General features: G+C 34.8%; 1 protein-coding gene across 19 annotated transcripts in view; it reads left to right on the top strand.

Annotated features, from left to right (window-relative positions):
* The window catches only part of PCDH15 (protocadherin related 15), a 1,013,670-nt gene that overhangs the window by 715,981 nt on the left and 276,771 nt on the right, over nucleotides 1–20,918 (top strand). For all 19 annotated transcript variants that reach the window (XM_054522581.2, XM_063727642.1, XM_063727641.1 and 16 more), the window contains 2 exons: nucleotides 8,755–8,834; nucleotides 19,358–19,451. In XM_054522581.2, the coding sequence (XP_054378556.2) occupies nucleotides 8,755–8,834; nucleotides 19,358–19,451 (174 nt within the window). The remainder of the gene's footprint in view (nucleotides 1–8,754; nucleotides 8,835–19,357; nucleotides 19,452–20,918) is intronic.

Raw genomic sequence — 20,918 nt, forward strand, 5'->3', positions numbered from 1 at the left:
AAACGGGATATCGGGAAATTAGGGTTCTTAAGAAGAGCTTGGTGTTGGTTCAAGCAAGCAGGTGAAGGGAACATTGAGATAAGTTTAGGACATAGGGGATTTTGCTAGTGATAGAAAATGAGTTTCAGAAGGCGTAGAATATGAATTATGATTCTATAGTTTGTAAACCTTGGCAAATTATTTAATTTTTAAGCTTAAGATTTTATTATCTGTAAAATAGGGATTGTAGTGCTCTCCAGAGAAGATTGTTTTGAGGATTAAATGAGATGGGATATTAAAAGTGCTTAATACATAATGGTAACCATTATTTGGATGCGTCATTTTGAATATTTACTTTAGTTCTAAGTTTATTTTGTTGATTGTTCTTTGAGCCCTGGACAAAATTAGAGTTGCAGGCTTATTTTAGAATTGATTAAGTCTCTTTGTGCTCCAAGCTTACCCATTTTGTACAACAAAAATGTTTTGAGACTAAGCCTTCATAGAGTCTCCCTAAATCTAACGGAAGTCTAGATATTTTTCCTATTAAGGACTAATTAATTTACAGACACTTCTCTGGATGTGACAAATAAATTTATGTTCACTTTCAAATGCCACTTATTTTCAGCACTACCAGCAGTGATTCTGCTATGCCTTCTTAGCATAAGGCATTTTACTTTGCCTCCTGGGCAAAAGATCATTAATCCATACCAATATTGTAAGAAAAAGAGCTGTTTTGTGGCTCTCCTGTGTGCAGTTTCCCAACATCCTTTTATTTTCGAGCATATTTATATTTTTGTTATTGTAGATTTAGCTACATTTCCAAGTTTCATATATGTTATATGTATATTCTATATAATATTACTCATTTTATATTGTTTGGAATATTTAATGAACTGACCTTTTACTTACACTTACTTCAAAATAACATTTTATATTATCATTATGAATGACAAAATAACAGTACTTGACATGAATAAAATATATTCATTAATTTTTATTTAAATATTATAACATTTTGTTAAAGGCCAAAAAATGTAATACCAGGAATGAATGTATACATTTTTTTGAAACACTGCTATACTGAATTGAAAGCTTTATTTGTTGCTCTCAAGTAGTTTAATAACATAAATCAGAACTTGTTTGCCTAAGTGAGAAAATCATCCAAATCCATTGATTTTTATCTATTTTAGAATCCCTAAGGGCAGTTACTTTGTCTTAATGTCCTGTGAAATGTGTAGAATCATTCCTTGCACATAAAGTGTACTCTACCAGATGGTATTTGATGGCTGTATTCATCTTTAACATGAACAGAAGATTAGTTTAGAGAAAATTTGTTTTCTTTTTCAAATTTTCCATTTGCCAGTGTCTAAGAACATTGCTTCCTTGGATAAATACTTTTGTTTCCCTATTGGTGCTTCTGAAAAATCAGGGACTCTAAGTCAGATGCTGCAAGTAATCTGGTTGAGTGGACTGGAAAGAGTAATTGCTTTGATTTTTAAAGGAATCATTTGTTCTTCAGGGAAAATTAAAATTAAATTAAATTAAAATTAAAGGAAACACTTGCTTTAATCTTAACCATGTTATTAACCATATATTAGCAAACCAGAGGCTAAAGTGCATTACTTGCCAGCTATCCAAAATACACATCATTTATTCGTTTAACCTGAGGTATTAAAGTGGTCAAAGTAAACTGAGGAGCTCCTCTTCCACATGCTGCTTGCCTCCAGACCTGACAACCTGCTTGCTGTTCTTGAAACTCACTAGGCCTGTTTCCACCTCACGGCCTTTATCACTTGTTCTGCCCTCTTCCTGGAATGTTCTTCCCCACATGACTTATTTTTTCACCTTTCACAAGCATTTGCCAAAATTTACATTTTCAATAAGTCTGTCATGATCACTTCCATGTAAGTGTAAATCCTCACCCTGCTCTCCATATATGTCCTTCGTGAAATATTTTGTAGTTGAGCAACATGTATAAAGATCTGAAAACAAAATATTCTAATTAATTTTTAACTTCATTTTCCTCCCCTACCATGTAAGTTGTATAAGGGCAGGATTTTTGTCTGTGTGGTTTACTGCTGCAGCCTCAGTGCCTAATACAGTGTAGATGCGCGATAAATATTTGTTGAATTAATGAGTGATTACTGTAAGCAGTAGTAGTATTCTCATTTTGTACTTGAGTGCATTGTCTGAGAAGAGATAGTACAGCTGAGGCTGAATCCAGGTAGCTGGCTCCAGAATCTCCCCGGTTAAACTCAAAATAAGCCCCAGAAAGATAACTGCTGTCATACTTTTCTCAGGCTTTGAAGAAGGGACTTGGATATGACTTGATTTATGAAAAATAAACACATAAAATGTTTTTTCACTAAAAGGAAGCAATTTATATCTCTTATATTATGGAAAATACTGAATAACACTATGCTCCCATTTTCAAGATGATACAGTTATTACTATCTCTAGATAAAAAAGATGCATCTTTCAATTAAGTAAAGTACAGAGAAATCTGGTTGGAATGATGGCAGAAATAGTAATATAATTGAAGTCATATGCATTTTCTATTTACCAGTAAAGTTACTATTAGGTTTAAATGAGACAAGACATGCAAAATTTTAATATAGTTTCTGACACATTATAAGCAGTTATTTTGAGATGGCTGGTTAGATTTGTATATAGAAAACATTTAAATATTGCTAATAGAAATATGTTTAGGGCACATATACACATGTAATCAAATCCTAATACTTGAAGGGTAAATGCTTCTGTTGATATTTCCAATTTTTCTTTTTATGGATTATTTCTCACCTTTGAACATTGACAAATAAAGATGATATTGTCTATACAAGTGCTAACTCATGTAATGGATAGATTGCAGAACTTTGTTGCAGATTACACCATTTCCTTTTGCTTTCTTGGCTGAAAAACTATAAATACTTCCTAATTATTATACCACCCCAGACCCTGGAACACCAATAAAGGATTGTGTGAAAAGATAAAACCGAAGAAAGGGATCAAATAAGACTTTTCTTTTAAATCCTAAGTCTTCAAAGTTTCCAATATGGGCATAACCTCACATAAGAATGAGTAAGCAAATTGTTGACATTCACAATCCTTAAAAGACTGAGGTATTTGAGTGGTCAAATAAAACTGAACAAATATTTCAAGCTACCTCTGGGATTGAAAGGAATTAACATAAAAATAATAAATATAAATAAAACAACACAATACTCACAGTGCTCTCTTCTTACATAAAGGATATTAAATATTAGAGTACATCTGATATAATAAAAGATTCAATATTAATCTGGACTTAAAATTGTTTACATGAAGCTATCTTGTTTCAGAATGCATTTCTTCTGGCTTTTATGAAACACAAGATTATAAAATGTTTCTCAAGAAAAAAATTAAAACAGCAACCACATATCAATAAACAAACCAAAAGAACGTGATCATATCTATAACAACATAACAAGTAAAATTTATTGACCAAGAGAAAAACAACAGAAAAAGTTCAGTGTAAGCTTTTGGAGGTTAAGATATAGTCTCCAGATATAATTCTCTGATTCTTCAAAATGTTAGCTGAGTATCATTATTTGTGGTTCCTATCTAGCAAAGAACAGAATACAAGGGAAAAATTTCAAGCATCTACTATCCATTTCATTGAGTGTATTCTTAAAAATTTGTTTGCTTCTTATTTTCTACTCCTAGGCTTCCATTATGACTAACTCAATGAGATATAAAATTTTGGATTTTGACTAACATGGAATATTTCAAAAATATTTTACTCTAGCTAATTTATTACTTTCTTCTTCATTTACTAATTTTATTCCATTTTATTTTAGTGTGTATGGCATGGGGAGTGTGGGGAGCTGGGGGAGAAAGCAATAGACTTTACTCCGAAGAAATAAAAGATTGGCCTGGAAAAACAAGTACTTTTGTCTGCTGAATTAAAAATTGACCATTGTGAGGATACAAGGGAAGAAGCAACACTTTAGTAAAATGGTCACTACCATAATCCATGAGGAAGATGGTGGTAGAGAAGAAATTCAGACACAGCCAGATACAGCAGATATTTTAGGTAAATCTAGTGGGATCTGCTGATGGGTTGCATTGGAATGTAAGAGTGAGCCCTCAAAGTGTAGCTATGAGCCCCGAGAAAGTAGGAGGATGGAGTTGCAGGTGTTTACTGAGATAATGAAGCAGTGAAAACAATAGATTATTATTTGAATTTCTTTTATTTTTTGGGTACGTCAAGATGGAAAGGAGATCTAGATTTGGGGTTTTTAACCTTTTAAATTGGGGAGGCTTATTATTATTCATCTAATGTGGATCCATGTGGGCAATTGGATACACATCTGAAATCCAGAGGAAAGGGCTAGCCTAGAGATATGACCGTCTTCAGCAGATAGACAGTATTTATAGCTACGCTATTGAATGAGATGACTAAATAAGTGAAGTTCAAGGACCAGCCTTTGGAACAATCCAATATAAAATAAGTCTTATAAAATGAGGAGAAATCAGCAAAGGAAAATGAGGAACTATAGTTGATAATATGAGGATTGAAAGCAGGACAATATGATGTCGTAGGAGCCATGTGAAGGAAGTGTATCACTTTTATGACAGACAGATTAAATAATCTTGCAAAGCTTTTCTTACAGAACCTGGCACATAGTCAATATTCAGTAGTTTATTACTGACTGAAATATTATTTTCAGTTTCCCTTGATTCTGTAGTTTATGTGGTCCAATAGAGGCTTCTGGCCATCAATCCACTGTGGTAGCTGATAAGGACGTTCTGTGAGCAGGACTGCGTGATCCATGTCAAAGCCAACTGATCTACCAATAAGAACAGTATGTTCCTGCCTGTCTGGGCAGGGAATTTCACACTCAGCCTCCTATGGCTGGGGCAGTTATTATCTAGTCACTGAAAGAAACTCACATACTTATTCCGCTCTCAGGTCCTGCTAACTCCAGGGCAGTTCATGTCTGTGAAGAGGCTGGTGTTTCTGCCAGGCTAGTCACCTAAAAATAAAATACATCTGAAACTTTATCAGATATTTTCTCCCTTTGTAGCATCATGCATAGGCAGATCATTCTCTCAACTCTCTGATAGCATCCAAATTTCTTTCTTTATCCATGTCTTTTTTTTTTAATTATTATTATACTTTAAGTTTCAGGGTACATGTGCACAATGTGCAGGTTAGTTACACATGTATACATGGGCCATGCTGGTGTGCTGCACCAATTAACTTGCCATTTAGCATTAGGTATATCTCCTAATGCTATCCCTCCCCCCTCCCCCCACCCCACAACAGTCCCCAGAGTGTGATGTTCCCCTTCCTGTGTCCATGTGTTCTCATTGTTCAATTCCCATCTCTGAGTGAGAACATACGGTGTTTGGTTTTTGGACCTTGAGATAGTTTACTGAGAATGATGATTTCCAATTTCATCCATGTCCCTGTAAAGGACATGAACTCATCATTTTTTATGGCTGCATAGCATTCCATGGTGTATATGTGCCATATTTTCTTAATCCCGTCTATCATTGTTGGACATTTGTGTTGGTTCCAAGTCTTTGCTATTGTGAATAGTGCCACAATAAACATATGTGTGCATGTGTCTTTATAGCAGCATGATTTATAGTCTTTTGGGTATATATCCAGTAATGGGATGGCTGGGTCAAATGGTATTTCTAGTTCTAGATCCCTGAGGAATTGCCACACTGACTTCCACAATGGTTGAACTAGTTTACAGTCCCATCAACAGTGTAAAAGTGTTCTTATTTCTCCACATCCTCTCCAGCACCTGTTGTTTCCTGACTTTTTAATGATTGCCATTCTAACTGGTGTGAGATGGTATCTCGTTGTGGTTTTGATTTGCATTTCTCTGATGGCCAGTGATGATGAGAATTTCTTCATGTGTCTTTTGGCTGCATAAATGTCTTCTTTTGAGAAGTGTCTGTTCATACCCTTTGCCCACTTTTTGATGGGGTTGTTTGGTTTTTTCTTGTAAATTTGTTTGAGTTCATTGTAGATTCTGGATATTAGCCCTTTGTCAGATGAGTAGGTTGCGAAAATTTTCTCCCATTTTGTAGGTTGCCTGTTCACTCTGATGGTAGTTTCTTTTGCTGTGTAGAAGCTCTTGAGTTTAATTAGATCCCATTTGTCAATTTTGGCTTTTGTTGCCATTGCTTTTGGTGTTTTAGACATGAAGTCCTTGCCCATGCCGATGTCCTGAATGGTAATGCCTAGGTTTTCTTCTAGGGTTTTTATCGTTTTTAGGTCTAACGTTTAAGTCTTTAATCCATCTTGAATTAATTTTTGTATAAGGTGTAAGGAAGGGATCCAGTTTCAGCTTTCTACATATGGCTAGTCAGTTTTCCCAGCACCATTTATTAAATAGGGAATCCTTTCCCCATTGCTTGTTTTTCTCAGGTTTGTCAAAGATCAGATAGTTGTAGATATGTGACATTATTTCGGAGGGCTCTGTTCTGTTCCATTGATCTATATCTCTGTTTTGGTACCAGTACCATGCTGTTTTGGTTACTGTAGCCTTGTAGTATAGTTTGAAGTCAGGTAGCGTGATGCCTCCAGTTTTGTTCTTTTGGCTTAGGATTGACTTGGTGATGCGGGCTCTTTTTTGGTTCCATATGAACTTTAAGGTAGTTTTTTCCATTTCTGTGAAGAAAGTCATTGGTAGCTTGATGGGGATGGCATTGAATCTATAAATGACCTTGGGCAGTATGGCCATTTTCAGGATATTGATTCTTCCTACCCATGAGCATAGAATGTTCTTCCATTTGTTTGTATCCTCTTTTATTTCCTTGAGCAGTGGTTTGTAGTTCTCCTTGAAGAGGTCCTTCACATCCCTTGTAAGTTGGATTCCTAGGTATTCTATTCTCTTTGAAGCAATTCTGAATGGCAGTTCACTCATGATTTGGCTCTCTGTCTGTTGTTGGTGTATAAGAATGCTTGTGATTTTTCTACATTGATTTTGTATCCTGAGACTTTGCTGAAGTTGCTTATCAACTTAAGGAGATTTTGGGCTGAGATTATGGGGTTTTCTAGATATACAATCATGTCATCTGCAAACAGGGACAATTTGACTTCCTCTTTTCCTAATTGAATACCCACTATTTTCTTCTCCTGTGTAATATCCCTGGCCAGAACTTCCAACACTATGTTGAATAGGAGCGGTGAGAGAGGGCATCCCAGTCTTGTGCCAGTTTTCAAAGGGAATGCTTCTAGTTTTTGCCCATTCAGTATGATATTGGCTGTGGGTTTGTCATAGATAGCTCTTATTATTTTGAGATACGTCCTATCAATACCTAATTTCTTGAGAGTTTTTAGCGTGAAGCGTTGTTGAATTTTGTCAAAGGCCTTTTCTGCATCTGTTGAGATAATCATGTGGTTTTTGTCTTTGGTTCTGTTTATATGCTGGATTACATTTATTGATTTGCGTATATTGAACCAGCCTTGCATCCCAGGGATGAAGCCCACTTGATCATGGTGGATAAGCTTTTTGATGTGCTGCTGGATTCGGTCTGCCAGTATTTTATTGAGGATTTTTGCATCAATGTTCATCAAGGATATTGCTCTAAAATTCTCTTTTTTTGTTGTGTCTCTGCCTGGCTTTGGTATCAGGGTGATGCTGGCCTCATTTTATCTATGTCTTTCATAAGAGGATCGAATGACTCACTGGAAAAAGAACTGATTTGATGTTTTTGAAGGTCAAACTCCAGACCTCAGTGCCATAAAACAAGAGCATCTTTATTTTGGGCAAGAGAAACTCAGAACTCAAAGTCAAACTATGTGTTTTCTTCTCCAACTTGGGTGTTGAAGGGAAGAAAAACCAACAAAAAGGTTAATATTTATTGAAAGCTTACAATGTACCAGATATTAGTCTATGTGCCTTGATATATATTATTTCAATTAAACCTCTCAACATCTATTAACATTTGTATTGTTATATAGTCCTCGTTTTAGAAATGGATACACAGAAATAATCACATAGGACAACTGGAGCCCAGTTTTGAAGTCATGCTTTGTGGCTATAAATTCAGGATTTTTAACCAGAAAGTTAGACTGATTTGAATTATTATCTTGATATATTCTGAACAGAAAAAGAAAAGAATATACATTAAACACTTTATCGACACTGTAAACATAGTTTAGCACTTTTGTGTGTGTGTGTGTGTGTGTGACAAGATCTTGCTCTGTTGCCCAGGCTGGAGTGCAGTGGCATGATCTCAGCTCATTGCAACATCTGCCTCCCGGGTTCAAGCAATTCTCCTGCCTCAGCCTTCCAAGTAGCTGGGATTACACGTGTTCACCACTGCACCTGGGTAACTTCTTGTATTTTTGGTAGAGACGGGATTTCACTATTTTGGCCAGGCTAGTCTTGAACTCCTGATCTCAGGTAATCCGCCCACCTTGGCCTCCCAAAGTGCTAGGATTACAGGCTTGAGCCACTGTGCCCCGCCAGCAGCTTTTATTTAAATTATAAACAGACATATAAAATAAATTCATTAATTAAGTTAATTAAATAAGTAAACCTTGGTAAAATGATTATTTCCACACCAGGTGGGATTACATATTCAGAAATGGATCAGATATGAAGTGTTTGATTTTACACCTTGCCATTAGGCCATGCTTTAATCTTTGTTCTTTAACAGTGTCATGGACATTCTATGCTATTAGTTTCAAGCTTTTATATTACTCTGTAATGAGTGGGTGCCATATCAATTACTTGATAATTGAATTATGTTTTCTCTCTGAAGGCAACTGATCGAGAGGGAGATGCAATAACATATGCCATTGAGAATGGAGATCCTCAGAGAGTTTTTAATCTTTCAGAAACGTAAGTTAAAAATGATTTCCTACCTTAAAAAAATGTACAGCAATGTACTGTTAGTAAGAAAGCAGATTTCTAATCAGAGACTTTCACCCTTTTTGTTTTCTATGAATTTTAATGGTAGCTGGGAGGATAATTCTGAGCCCAGAAATATTACCCAGGAGACTGTTTTTTTTTAATATTTTTACTAGGTAAAATCTACTGAGGTGGAAACATTTCATTGGAAGGCATAACTGGGATTAATTAGATCCTTTTAAAGTTGTCAGCTGCTGATAATGACAAGGACCTTACTACAAAGGGTTACTTAGCACCAAACTGTGTATCCAAAGGGAGTCTTGTAGGCAAGATGGGTTACAAACACATCCTTCAATTTCAGATTAATATAGGTATATTTAAGAAAAAAAAGAAAATGAAATAAAATACATGTTCATGCCAAACTTCTTTGAAGTCTAGATCAGTGTCATTCTACTTATCTCTCTGAATACATCTGAGATATTGCTAATGATAACTATTGAGAAAACTGGGAGCAGGCATTAAAAGGAGGCATTTAGGACTTCAGAGAAACTGTATGCTTCCCCTTTGCAATAGCAAGGTAGCTGTTCTGCTGTCACATGTGGCTGGTTTCCAAAGAGCTTGGCACTTCCCTGATATTTCCTGTGTACCTGTGAATAGTTTTACTTTCAGAAAGAATAGAAATGTAAACTTGGCCAATGATTATAAAGTTAAAACTTTGACAAATGAATGCATTGCCACGTCAGACTCAGGAACATGTGGGGCATAATGCCAAAACAAGAGAACCATGTGCTGGTCAATTAGTCTTCTCAGAAATACCTGAAATTTCACGTTAAATAGAATTTTACAAACATGAATTAGTAATGCCTGGGAAACTATAGACAAGAACAGTATTTTCCACAGAGAAGTAAACTTCTATTTGAAAAATAAAAAGCCTTAACTGTTTTCATTTTTATCCCATAGGGATGTAGAAATCAAAAATTAGCTACAATTTACAATCATCATTAAAGAAAATAAAAATGTTAAAGAAAAACTTTAAGCAGGGCTGTGTAGTATTAGCATAAAGATAGATATATAAGTCACCTGGACAGACTTAAGAATCCAGGAATAACTCTAGTATTTATGGTCAATTGATTTTCAAAAAGGGGCCAAGATAATCCAATCAGGAAAGAACTTTGTTTCAACAAATGAAGCTGGGACAACATGCAAGAGAATGAATTTGAATTTTTATCTCACATCATTCACAAAAATGAACTCAAAGAGGATCATAAACTGCAATATATGAGATAAAACTGCATTCCACATAGAAGAAAATACAGAAGTAAATCTTCATTATTCGGATTAGTCAGTACATTTTGAGATATGACACAAAATGCACAAAGATTAACGATAAAATTGATAAATTGGGTCTCATCAATTTTTAAAAATGTATTTCAAGGAGCACCATCCTAAAGTGAGAAACAACCTACAATCAGAGAAAATATTTTAAAATAATGTATATGGTGTGAAACATGCCTCAAGAATACATAAAGAACTGTTACAACTTAATAAAGAGAAATAATCTAATTAAAATGGGCAAAATATTTGAATAGACATTTCTTTAAAAAAGGATATGTGAATGGCCAATGAGCACATGGAAATATGATCTTGATCACTGATCATTGGTCATTAGAGAAATGCAATTTAAAACTGTAAAGAGATTTGACTTCATACATACTTTGTGTCTGTAGTGATAAAGAAAGGCAAAACCAAGTATGACTAAGAATGTGGAGATATTGAAATCTGCATAAATGTATGCGGCCATGTAAAATGTGCATGTGTGAGTTTGTTTTTGCACTGCTATAAAGAAATGCTTGAGACTGAGTATTTTGTAATGAAAAGATGTTGAATTGCCTCACAGTTCTGCAGGCTATACAGGAAGCATGATGCTGGCACCTGCTCTGCTTCTGGGGAGGCCTCAGGAAACTTACAGTCATGACTGAAGGCAAAGCGGGGAGTCAGCACTTCATATGGCCTGAGCAGGAGGAAGAGAGAGGGAGGGGAAGTGCCACACACTTTTAAACAGGCAGATCTCCTGAACTCTATCAAGAGAGCAGGACCAAGGGGGGGTGGTGCTAAACCATTCATGAGAAACTGCCCCCATGAGCCAATCACCTTCCAGCAGGTCCTATCTCCTACACTGCTGACAATTCGACAGGAGATTTGGGCCAAGGACATGGATTCAAACTATATGAGTACACTTTGGAGAACTGGCCTTTTCTCCAAATGGTAAACAGAGTTGCCGCATAAGCCAGCATTCTGCTCATATGCAAGAGAAATGACGTGCATCTACATAATAGTTTGCACAAAGAAAGTTCATAAAAGAATTATTTATAATGGTACAAAAGTGGAAACAAGTCAAATATCCATCTACAGAGGAAGGAATAAACAAAATGTTGCCTATCTGTAATAATATAATATTACTCATCAGTAAAAGGTAATGAGGTACTGAAACATGCTACAACATGTATGAACGTTGAAAATATGCTAAGTGAAATAAGTGAGGCGCAAAAAGAGTACATATTATTTCATTTGTATAAAATTCTCATAATAGGCACATCTATAAGACAAAAAGTTGATCAATGATTGCCTGAAAATGAGGAGTGGGAGAGAATGGGGAGTGACCGTTAATAGATACTGTGTTGAAAATGTTCTACAAGTGATTACGGTGATGATTGAACAACTCTGCTATTATGCTAAAAACCACTGAATTGTACCCTTTAAATTGGTGGATTTTATGATATCTGAATTAAAACATTAACAAAGCTGTCAACAAAAGAAAAAGACAACAATGAAGTTTTTACCTGCTCTGGTAAGCAGGAAGCCCAGGTCTCTTAAGAATTTCTATTCCTGTTTTTCATGCCAAGAGATTTTTCAATTGCTGATTGTGAAATCTAATGAGCTACTAGTTTTGCCAAATAAATTATCTAAATGCACTGCTTTCCTATATCTCTAGTGCTCCTCTCATCTCTGCATTTGGAATGAAAAAGATAATGGCTGGATCACAGAGGTTCTTAAAGGTGTAAATTATGTCAATGCAAAATCCTTTTAGTCTAAATTGACCATGATTCTTAATGTTAAAGCTCTTAGGTCAACCTGGACAGACATCTCCTTAAGACACAAACTGCTTCCAGGAAAGCTAAAGCAGAACATGTCCCTGTAATGGTTGTGTGATCCCTTTTGATGTTCATTCTTGATTCAGGGTCCTGTACACTGGGCCCGTTGCCTTCTATCCTATGGTCACTTTGTTTCCACCACCTCATTCCTGTTGTTCTCATTGATATTTATAGAGTAGCCTGAACCACTAGCAATACATTTCAATGCATTTGAAATGGAGAACAATAACTGATATTTCAACTGCCACCTTCTTTGAAACTTCCGAGATTCATGTTCAAAAATTTGAACCACCACTTCTCTATAACTTTCAAGGATATGAACAATCCAGGTACCGCTATAGTTTGGATATTTGACACTCCAAACCTCATTTTGAAATTTGATGCCTCATGTTGGAGATGGGTCCTAATGGGATTTGTTTGGGTCATGGAGGCAGGCTGCTTATGAATGGCTTGTTACCAAAGGCAATGAATGAGTTCTTGCTTTATTCGTTCCCACAACAAATGGTTGTAAAAAAAAAGAGCTTGGCACCACCCCTCCTTTCTTGTTTCCTTTCTCACCATGTGATCTCTGCACACGCCAGCACCCCTTCACCTTTGGCCATGAGTGGAAGTACTCTCAGCCCCTCACCAGAAGCAGATGCCGGCAGTATGCTTCTTGTACAGCCTGTAGAACTGTGAGACAAATAAACTTATTTCCTTTATAAATTACCCAGCCATAAGTATTCCTTTATAGCAACACAAATGGACTAAGACAGGTACGCTAAAAAAATAAACAATGTTCTACCTCATCAGACACTTCAATATATGCTATTTGGGTTATATTTTATATCTTAAAGCAAAATGAAAAAATATTTACATGTCTATTGTATACTTTAAATACCATATTATTTTATGCTATAATGCAAATTCTCTCAATAAGCATCATTATAATACCATTACTTTACTTTCCTTTTATGAAATAAAAGTATGCCAAAATTTTCTTGTATTTCCTTTAAAAAATTAGTAGTAATGAATAATCATCTTAATGTCAGTATGTGTTTGCAAAGTACTGAATGATTATTTTAATAAATTGGCTTGGTCACACAGCCAAGAAAGAAACTGGGTCTTTAAAGAAAAAGTGTTGGTTTTTTAAAAATCACAAACATTGGTTATAAAAATCATTCAGTGTCATATATTAAGTGGCCATATCTGTATGATTCTGTAATACAATGCATTATTCCGGTATCTTTTCATAGTGTCTGTCTTGACAGTGGCATAGGATTTAGCAAATATTCACTCAGCAATCATCCCCAAATAAGTACACGTTTAAATAAGATATATGGCAACTTCCCTTATAAATATGATGGCCTAATGGTATAGTTATTTATTAAGGGAGGTTGAGGAAATGCCATCTCTCAAATATTTATGGATTGTTATCACTGAAGCATGGGGTCTGTGATGCCAACACTTAAAATCAGTGCTAAACAAGAGAATTTCAAAAATTATCTCCATCTCTGGTCCAAATTCTATTAAAATTTTTTTTCTTCACTTGCATTTTAATTTTTTCTTTGGTGATTAATTTGTTTTGACATTACGTGTAATGCTCAATTGTATTTTTCATATCAGTTTGAATTTTATGATTATATTGAAAATTAAATAATATGTAAGAAAGATGATATTTATTTTATTCCCTGACAGCTCAGCTGTACTTTCAAAATATAAATCCAAATCAAACTATTTCTTACACTTCACTCTACTACCTTAGTTCATGCCACCATCATCTTTTCCCCAAACTGCTATCAATACCTAGCTCCCTTTATTAGTATGTTTTTGTTAATTGCTAATTGCTATTTAATATGAAACGCCATGTCAAACCTGAAGCAACCATACATTTTAAAGTATACTCTAATCTCTCTAAATATCATTGTAAAGCCTGAAACTCAGTGCCCAAAAGCAACATGATAAATCTGTCAAAGGCTCAGACACCTGCAAGTATAAATGTTCTGTCACAAGCCGTAGAATTTTTAACAAAATTTTAAATAAGCAAAGCCTATACATCATGAAATATGTGAGATAATCTTAGTTTATAATGATGCTGCGTCGGTATTTCCTAATAAACAATGGAATTTTGAAAAACAGTTACTTATAGAAGCAGGTTTTAAATTCAGTGGCTTGTTTTGTTTGGAAGTAGATATCCTCTACTACTTTCTATTTACATTGTTTAATTTTTTTAAGACTGGGTATTACTCTGTTGACCAGGCTAGTCTCAAAAGTCTAGGCTTATGTGATCCTCCCACCTCAGCCTCCCAAGCAGCTGGGACTACAGGTGATAATTTTTTGTTGTTGTTGTTGTTTTGAGATGGAGTCTTGTTCTGTCTCCCAGACTGGAGAGCTGTGGTATGGTCTCGGCTTACTGCAACGTCCGCCTCCTGGGTTCAAGCGATTCTCCTCCCTCAGCTTCTCGAGTAGCTGGTACTACAGGCACCCGCCACCACACCTGGCTAATTTTTTGTATTTTTAGTAGAGATGGGGTTTCACTTTCCCATTTGACAGAAGGGAAAACTGATAGCACAGAGCTTTTAAATAAGCTGCCCACAGAACCTGTAATCCCAGCTACTCAGGAGGCTGAGGCAGGAGAATCGCTTGAACCTGGGAGGTGGAGGTTGCAGTGAGCTGAGATCATGCCATTGCTCTCTAGCCGGGGCAACAGAGTCAGACTCTGTCTAAAAAATAATTTAAAAAAAAAAAGAGAGAGACAGGGTTTCACTGTGTTAGCCAGGATGGATGGTCTCCATCTCCTGACCTTGTGATCCGCTTGCCTCAGCCACCCAAAGTACTGGAATTACAGGCGTGAGCCACCGCGCCCGGCCAAATTTTTAAATTATGTTTGAACACCATTTTTATGGTTAGGCAAACCCTATTTTCGAAAATAATTGAGTATGCCAAGCCCAAAAGCTTGGTGATGGAAAATTCTCTGCAATATAATTTATATAATTGAGGCAAAATTCACATAGCACAAAATTAACCATTTTAAAGTGAACAATTCAGTGTTGTTTGGGAGATTCAGAACTCATGCAACTACCAACTCTGTCTAGTTCTAAAATAGCTTCATCACTCTAAATAGAAACCCGAACCAATTTGGCAGTTGCTCCCTATTCCTTATTTCCCTTAGCCCTTGGCAACCACCAATCTGTTTACTGGCTTCATCAAGTTACCTACTTTGAATATTCTACAGAAATGGAATCATACAATGTGTGACTATCTGTGTCTAGCTTCTTTTTTGTAGCCTAATGTTTCCAAGATTCATCTGTGTTGCAACATGTGCAAGTAGGTCACTACTTTTCATGGCTACATAATATTCCATTGCATGCATATACAACAATTTGTTTACCTATTCATAAATTGATAGACATTTAAGCTGTTTTTCTACCTTTTGGTATTACAAATACTGCTGCTGTGAACATATATGTACGTGTATTTAAGTACCTGTGTTCAGCTTTTTTAAGTATATACTGAATATATTTGCTGGGGAATAGTGTAATTATATGTTTTTAACCATTTGAGGAACTGTCAAATGTTTTCCACAGTGATTGAAGCATTTTATATTCCCACCAGAAATATATGAGGATTCTGATTTATTCACATTTTTGCCAACAATTATTTTCTTTTTTTGTTGTTGTTAGTAATGGTGGTTATTTGTTTCTTTTTTTAAATATAATTATCATAGTGAGTGTGAAGTGATACTTGGTTGTGGGTTTTGATTTGCATTTGCCTGATGACTAATGACATATTTTCATATGCTTTTTGATTATTTGTATATCCTATATATCTTCTTTGGAAAAAATGTGTATTTGAGTATTTTGCCTATTTTTAAATTGGGATTTCTTTTTGATGTTAAGTTGTGTAATCCTTTATATATTCTGGAAATAAGACTCTTACCAGATATGTGATTTGTGAGTATTTTCTCCAATTATATGCGTTGTTTTTTTTACTTTCTCGGTAATGTCCCTTGATGCACAAAAGGTTTTTTTGTTGTTGTTGTTTTGACCAAGTTCAGTATATCTATTTTTTCCTTTGCTTCCCATGCATCTGGTATCATATCTAAGAATCTATGGCCAAATCCAAGATTATGAATATTTACCTCTAGTTTTTATCTAAGTGTGGTTTACAGGTTTCAATTCTTGTGTTTAGAAAAATCATTGATCCATTTTGAGGTAATAGTTGCGTATGAAGTGAAGTAGTCTAACTTAATTCTTTTACATATAGATTTTCATTTGTTCCAGTGCCATTTGTTGACAGGACTATTCTTTCCTTTTGAATGGTCTTGGCATGCTTGTTGAAACTCAATTGACTGTAGATGTGTGGGTATATTTGTGAATTCTCAATTATATTTATTATTCTGTATTCCTCAGTACACTTTTGAGTGCCTGAATTTTCCATGAAATTATTTACCCAGACTTTCCTGGCAAGTTTTTGGCACTCTATTATATGTCTCAAGTGTTTGTGGGCTATCTCCTGCTTTACAATGTTTCTGAGGAATGCCCACTGCTTTTCTGCTTTGAGTGTTTTCCGAGTTTGATGAAACAAAGATAAGTGCCATGAATCACTCCTTCAGGCAGTCTCCAGACAGATTAGAATAGACCCCCACAGTTCTTTGTGAATAAGGGTAGCTCTGCTCCCTCCAGAAACAAATACCATAGTGTCAGACTGGGAGTGTTCACCGATGTTTTCAAGGCCGCTCTGAGCCAGTGAGATTGTAAGATAAAGACAAGTCAAAATGCCACAAGGTTCTTCTACCATGTTTGATTTATCTTTTTTTAAAAGAAATTCTGCCCTCATCTGGTTGCTATAAACCTGTGATTGTTTTCCAGAGTTTCATCAAATTTGCTTTTGAAGGTCCCTGCTTAATTGTGATTTTTTGATGTTTTGTGGCGAGACCATCTCTTGGAGCTGTCTTCTCCATTTCCGCTGACATCACTCCTGGGAAATGTATTTTCCATCCTATATAATTTAAGTAGCAGTATTATTGATGCTTTATCAATTGAAGAAGCTTATGTATTTTTAATATGTGAACTTCTAAGGTGTGTTGCATTACTAAATGTACCCCAATGTATCCTGGCCTGATAGCCTCCATCTAGCTGGTAATAAGACTTTTTGTGAGCTATTTCTTGGATTTAATAAAAGGATGCACATGTATACCCGTAAACTAGCCTTTCAGCTATGAATCCCAAAATACCCTGCCTGTTTTTCTCCCCTTCTGCATTGCCCAAATATACCACACAACTGCCTACAACATTGAGTCACAAGGCCCGCATATTACATAAAAACTACCTCTATAATAATCACCAGACCATAGACAATTAGCTGTTTGTGTTTAAAATGGCCCTAAGTATGAATATACTGTATACTATATTGTACACAGCATATAGTATTTTTGGAATAATACATATAGTGTTATATATTCTAAGTAGTATATATAGAGTATACATATATATGTATTCCAAATACTACATACAATTGGGAGGCGATATAGATTATTTATAAGAAACCATTCCTTGTCTCAAACAATTCTTAACATGCTGAGGAATAATGGATCTTTTCTCTGGAAATAATCAAAAACAAGATAGATATTTTTCTTCCTGGAATGAATTAAGCAAAGTTTTGTTATGTTTTGTTTCCTGGAAGGTAGGAAATCAACTCAGTTATCACATGAGTTTTGTAATTCATCGTAAATATACAATATACTTTTTAGTAATTTTCTAATTTAATGTACAAGGAGGAATATAGATAATTAACTGAGGGAAGAAACGAAATGAAAATGGTAACTCAATTTTCTTTCTTTCTCTTATTATACCATGGCTAGGTCTTCAGCTTTCCTGTTTCTTAAGACACTTGTGAATAAGCCTCAGAAGAAATACATGTCTTACTTTTCTCATTTAATGTAATTTTAAAATGGGATTATCTGGACCTTCTGTACTGTAGGAAGCTGGTCCAAACTTAATTGTTGTGAACATGCTCTGGAAACTGGTTTCAATTATTTTGACAAAACATTTTTAAAATGTACAGGAAGCAAAGTCAGTTTTTCATGGGCATGCCATAAGTTCAGAACTTTTTAAAAAGTCAATGTCAACCGTCACAACATAATAAGCAAATGGAGTAACTGTGATTCTTATTTTGATTCATCGGCTTTGACTCTCTGTACTCAGCTACCATATGTAATATGAATTGTTTAAATTTTCTTTACAATAAAAGCACTTACCTTAAAATGAGAGCATTTTATCCATTAGAAACAATTTATGTTTTGGACTTGATACATATTTTAATGTCTTATTATATTCAGATAAACTCTCCTACACAGTGGATACTTATTAGGCTCAATTAAAATGTGTACAATATCAGATGTAAAATTTAAGAAATAAATGTAGAACCTACATTAGAGAGCAAGCCAAACTGTTATAAAATAAATTACATGGGTGAATAAAGTCTTAAATATTTGGAAACATTTATTCTGAACAGTGAAAAGATAAGGAGTAAGTATTAAAAATATTCTAAGTGCAATAGTTTTCCCAAGTGCTGTTAATCTCCCATTATACATCAGTTAAATTAAGAAACAGCTAAATTTCCAAAGAGTAACAAAATACTAAAATTGTTGGTGTAGCCACAAAAGGGATTTTAAACAAATTATAAAATAAGAACATGAATTCTAATACAATTATATTTTCTTAAAAAATATAAAATATGCAGAATGATTCCTCTTCTGAAACAATCATATATTTAAATGTAGTTATAATAAAGTACAAAAAGAAACATTACAAAACAAATAATTTCTGTAATTTTAAAAAATTCTATTTTCTAATTTTGTACAACCAGCCTCTGTTATTTTAAAAGTAAGAAAAAAGAAAAACTTTTATCCATAGAGTTTGTCAGAGATAACATTTAGATGGGTTTTTGCATTTTCATAATGGACATATATATGACATAAATTGGGAGGTGATATAGATTAGTTATAAGAAACCATTCCTTGTCTCAAAGAATTCTGAGACTGCTAAGGAATAATGAAGTCTTTTCTCTTGAAATAATCAAAAACAAGATAGATACTGTCCTTCTTGGAATGAATTAAGCACAGTTTTGTTATGTTTTGTTTCCTGGAAGGTAGGAAATCAGCTCAGTGTCAGTTTCATGGATACTGCTAAGAAATTTGACAGCCTTAAAAGCTGTTTTCAATTTTCAGGATGAATCTTAGTATTATACATCTAAAATACTCAAGCTATGATTACTGAGAGGGGAAAAAAAACTATCAAAAGTAATTCTCTATACTAAGAAGACTGTCCTCGTGACGTAATATCTCTTTTTGTCTTATTTGTTTGTTTGTTTTGTCACTAGCACGGGGATTCTAACCTTAGGGAAAGCACTGGACAGGGAAAGCACTGATCGCTACATTCTGATCATCACAGCTTCAGATGGCAGGCCAGATGGGGTGAGTATGCTCCCTGTGAAGGGGTTTTAAAAATAGTATTAAGGCAACTGAGAGAGTCTTAAACAATGTATCGCAAACATGAATTAATGTTTTTCACCTGGAGCAACTTCTTATAATTACTAGAAGTGGTGCTCTTTTCTCCAACAGGCTGTTAATACATGCACCTATACTCTGAATTTGTTATTGTGCTGCAACCTTTGACTTGACAGAACAGATACTTGAGATCAGCATTCTCACCTAACTTGTAGGGAAAATGAAATCTACTTTATTCTAACAGGTATTCTATTGTGTCTGTCATTTGCACTGCACCATGAAATGTGTTCTGGCAGTTTATTATGTTGGAACCTGTTTCACTTAGCGTCATTTTTTTAAGGGTCAGGGAGAAAGAGTGGATTTTCTGGATAAATATCTTTAAGCACTTAGGAAAGTGATTTGCTTGTTTCCACAGGCATTTGTAAGTAGCAGTAAGAATCCTAAGTAATTCTTGGTTATCTAATAATTTAAATGGGCTTATAATTCCAAAGAAGATGAATTCTATTTCCTTTGGACCTAAAACTCACTTTTAAAAATAAAAAAACTTGTTAGACATTCTGAACTGCTTTAAAATCACTTGCCTGTATTATTTGAACTATCTCATCCACAACCACCAGCATCCAACTTTCTATGTATTGTAATATTACCATTGTTAATAATTATTTTCACCATTTCTATGCCATGTGTTAGGTGATTCTTTTTTTTTCAATCAGGTGCTTATGTGTCAACTCAGTGCTATTGTCTAGAAATAATTCAAACCCATTACAGATTGATAAGCAAGGCTCACTCAATTTAAATATCAAAATATCTCCTGGTTCCTTAAAATGATCTATTTAATCTATATAATACATTGGCTGAAAGTATACAATAATAATGTACTCTTCATATTTATTTTAGGAGGATTTCTGAGATTTTATTATAATAAAAATATAAAATTGATACCTGAATAGTTTTCTCATCTTAACTAAAAGTGAGATAAATAGAAATAATTAAATTTGGTAATTGCAATCTGTCCATAGTGAGCTATTTAACATTTTTCATACATTACATAAATAAGCATACATATACATAAAATAAACAGAACAGTTTTAGAAAACGGTGAGGATAATAGGTACTTAGATGATAGAAAAGTAAATAAAACCTATGGCTAATTTTTATATAAGCAATCCACCTAATTATTATTATTATTTTTTGAGATGGAGTTTCGCTCTTGTTGCCCAGGCTGGAGAGCAATGGAAACATCTCAGCTCACTGCAAACTCTGCCTCCCGGGTTCAAGCAATTCTCCTGCCTCAGCATCCCAAGTAGCTGGGATTACAGGCGTATGCTACCACGCCTGGCTAACTTTTGTATTTTTAGTAGAGTCAGGGTTTCACCATGTTGTCCAGGCTGGACACGAACTCCTGACCTCAGATGATCCACCCTCCTTGGCCTC

This window comes from Pongo abelii, chromosome 8 (assembly GCF_028885655.2).
Source record: "Pongo abelii isolate AG06213 chromosome 8, NHGRI_mPonAbe1-v2.0_pri, whole genome shotgun sequence".
NCBI classification, from domain to species: Eukaryota; Metazoa; Chordata; class Mammalia; order Primates; family Hominidae; genus Pongo; species Pongo abelii.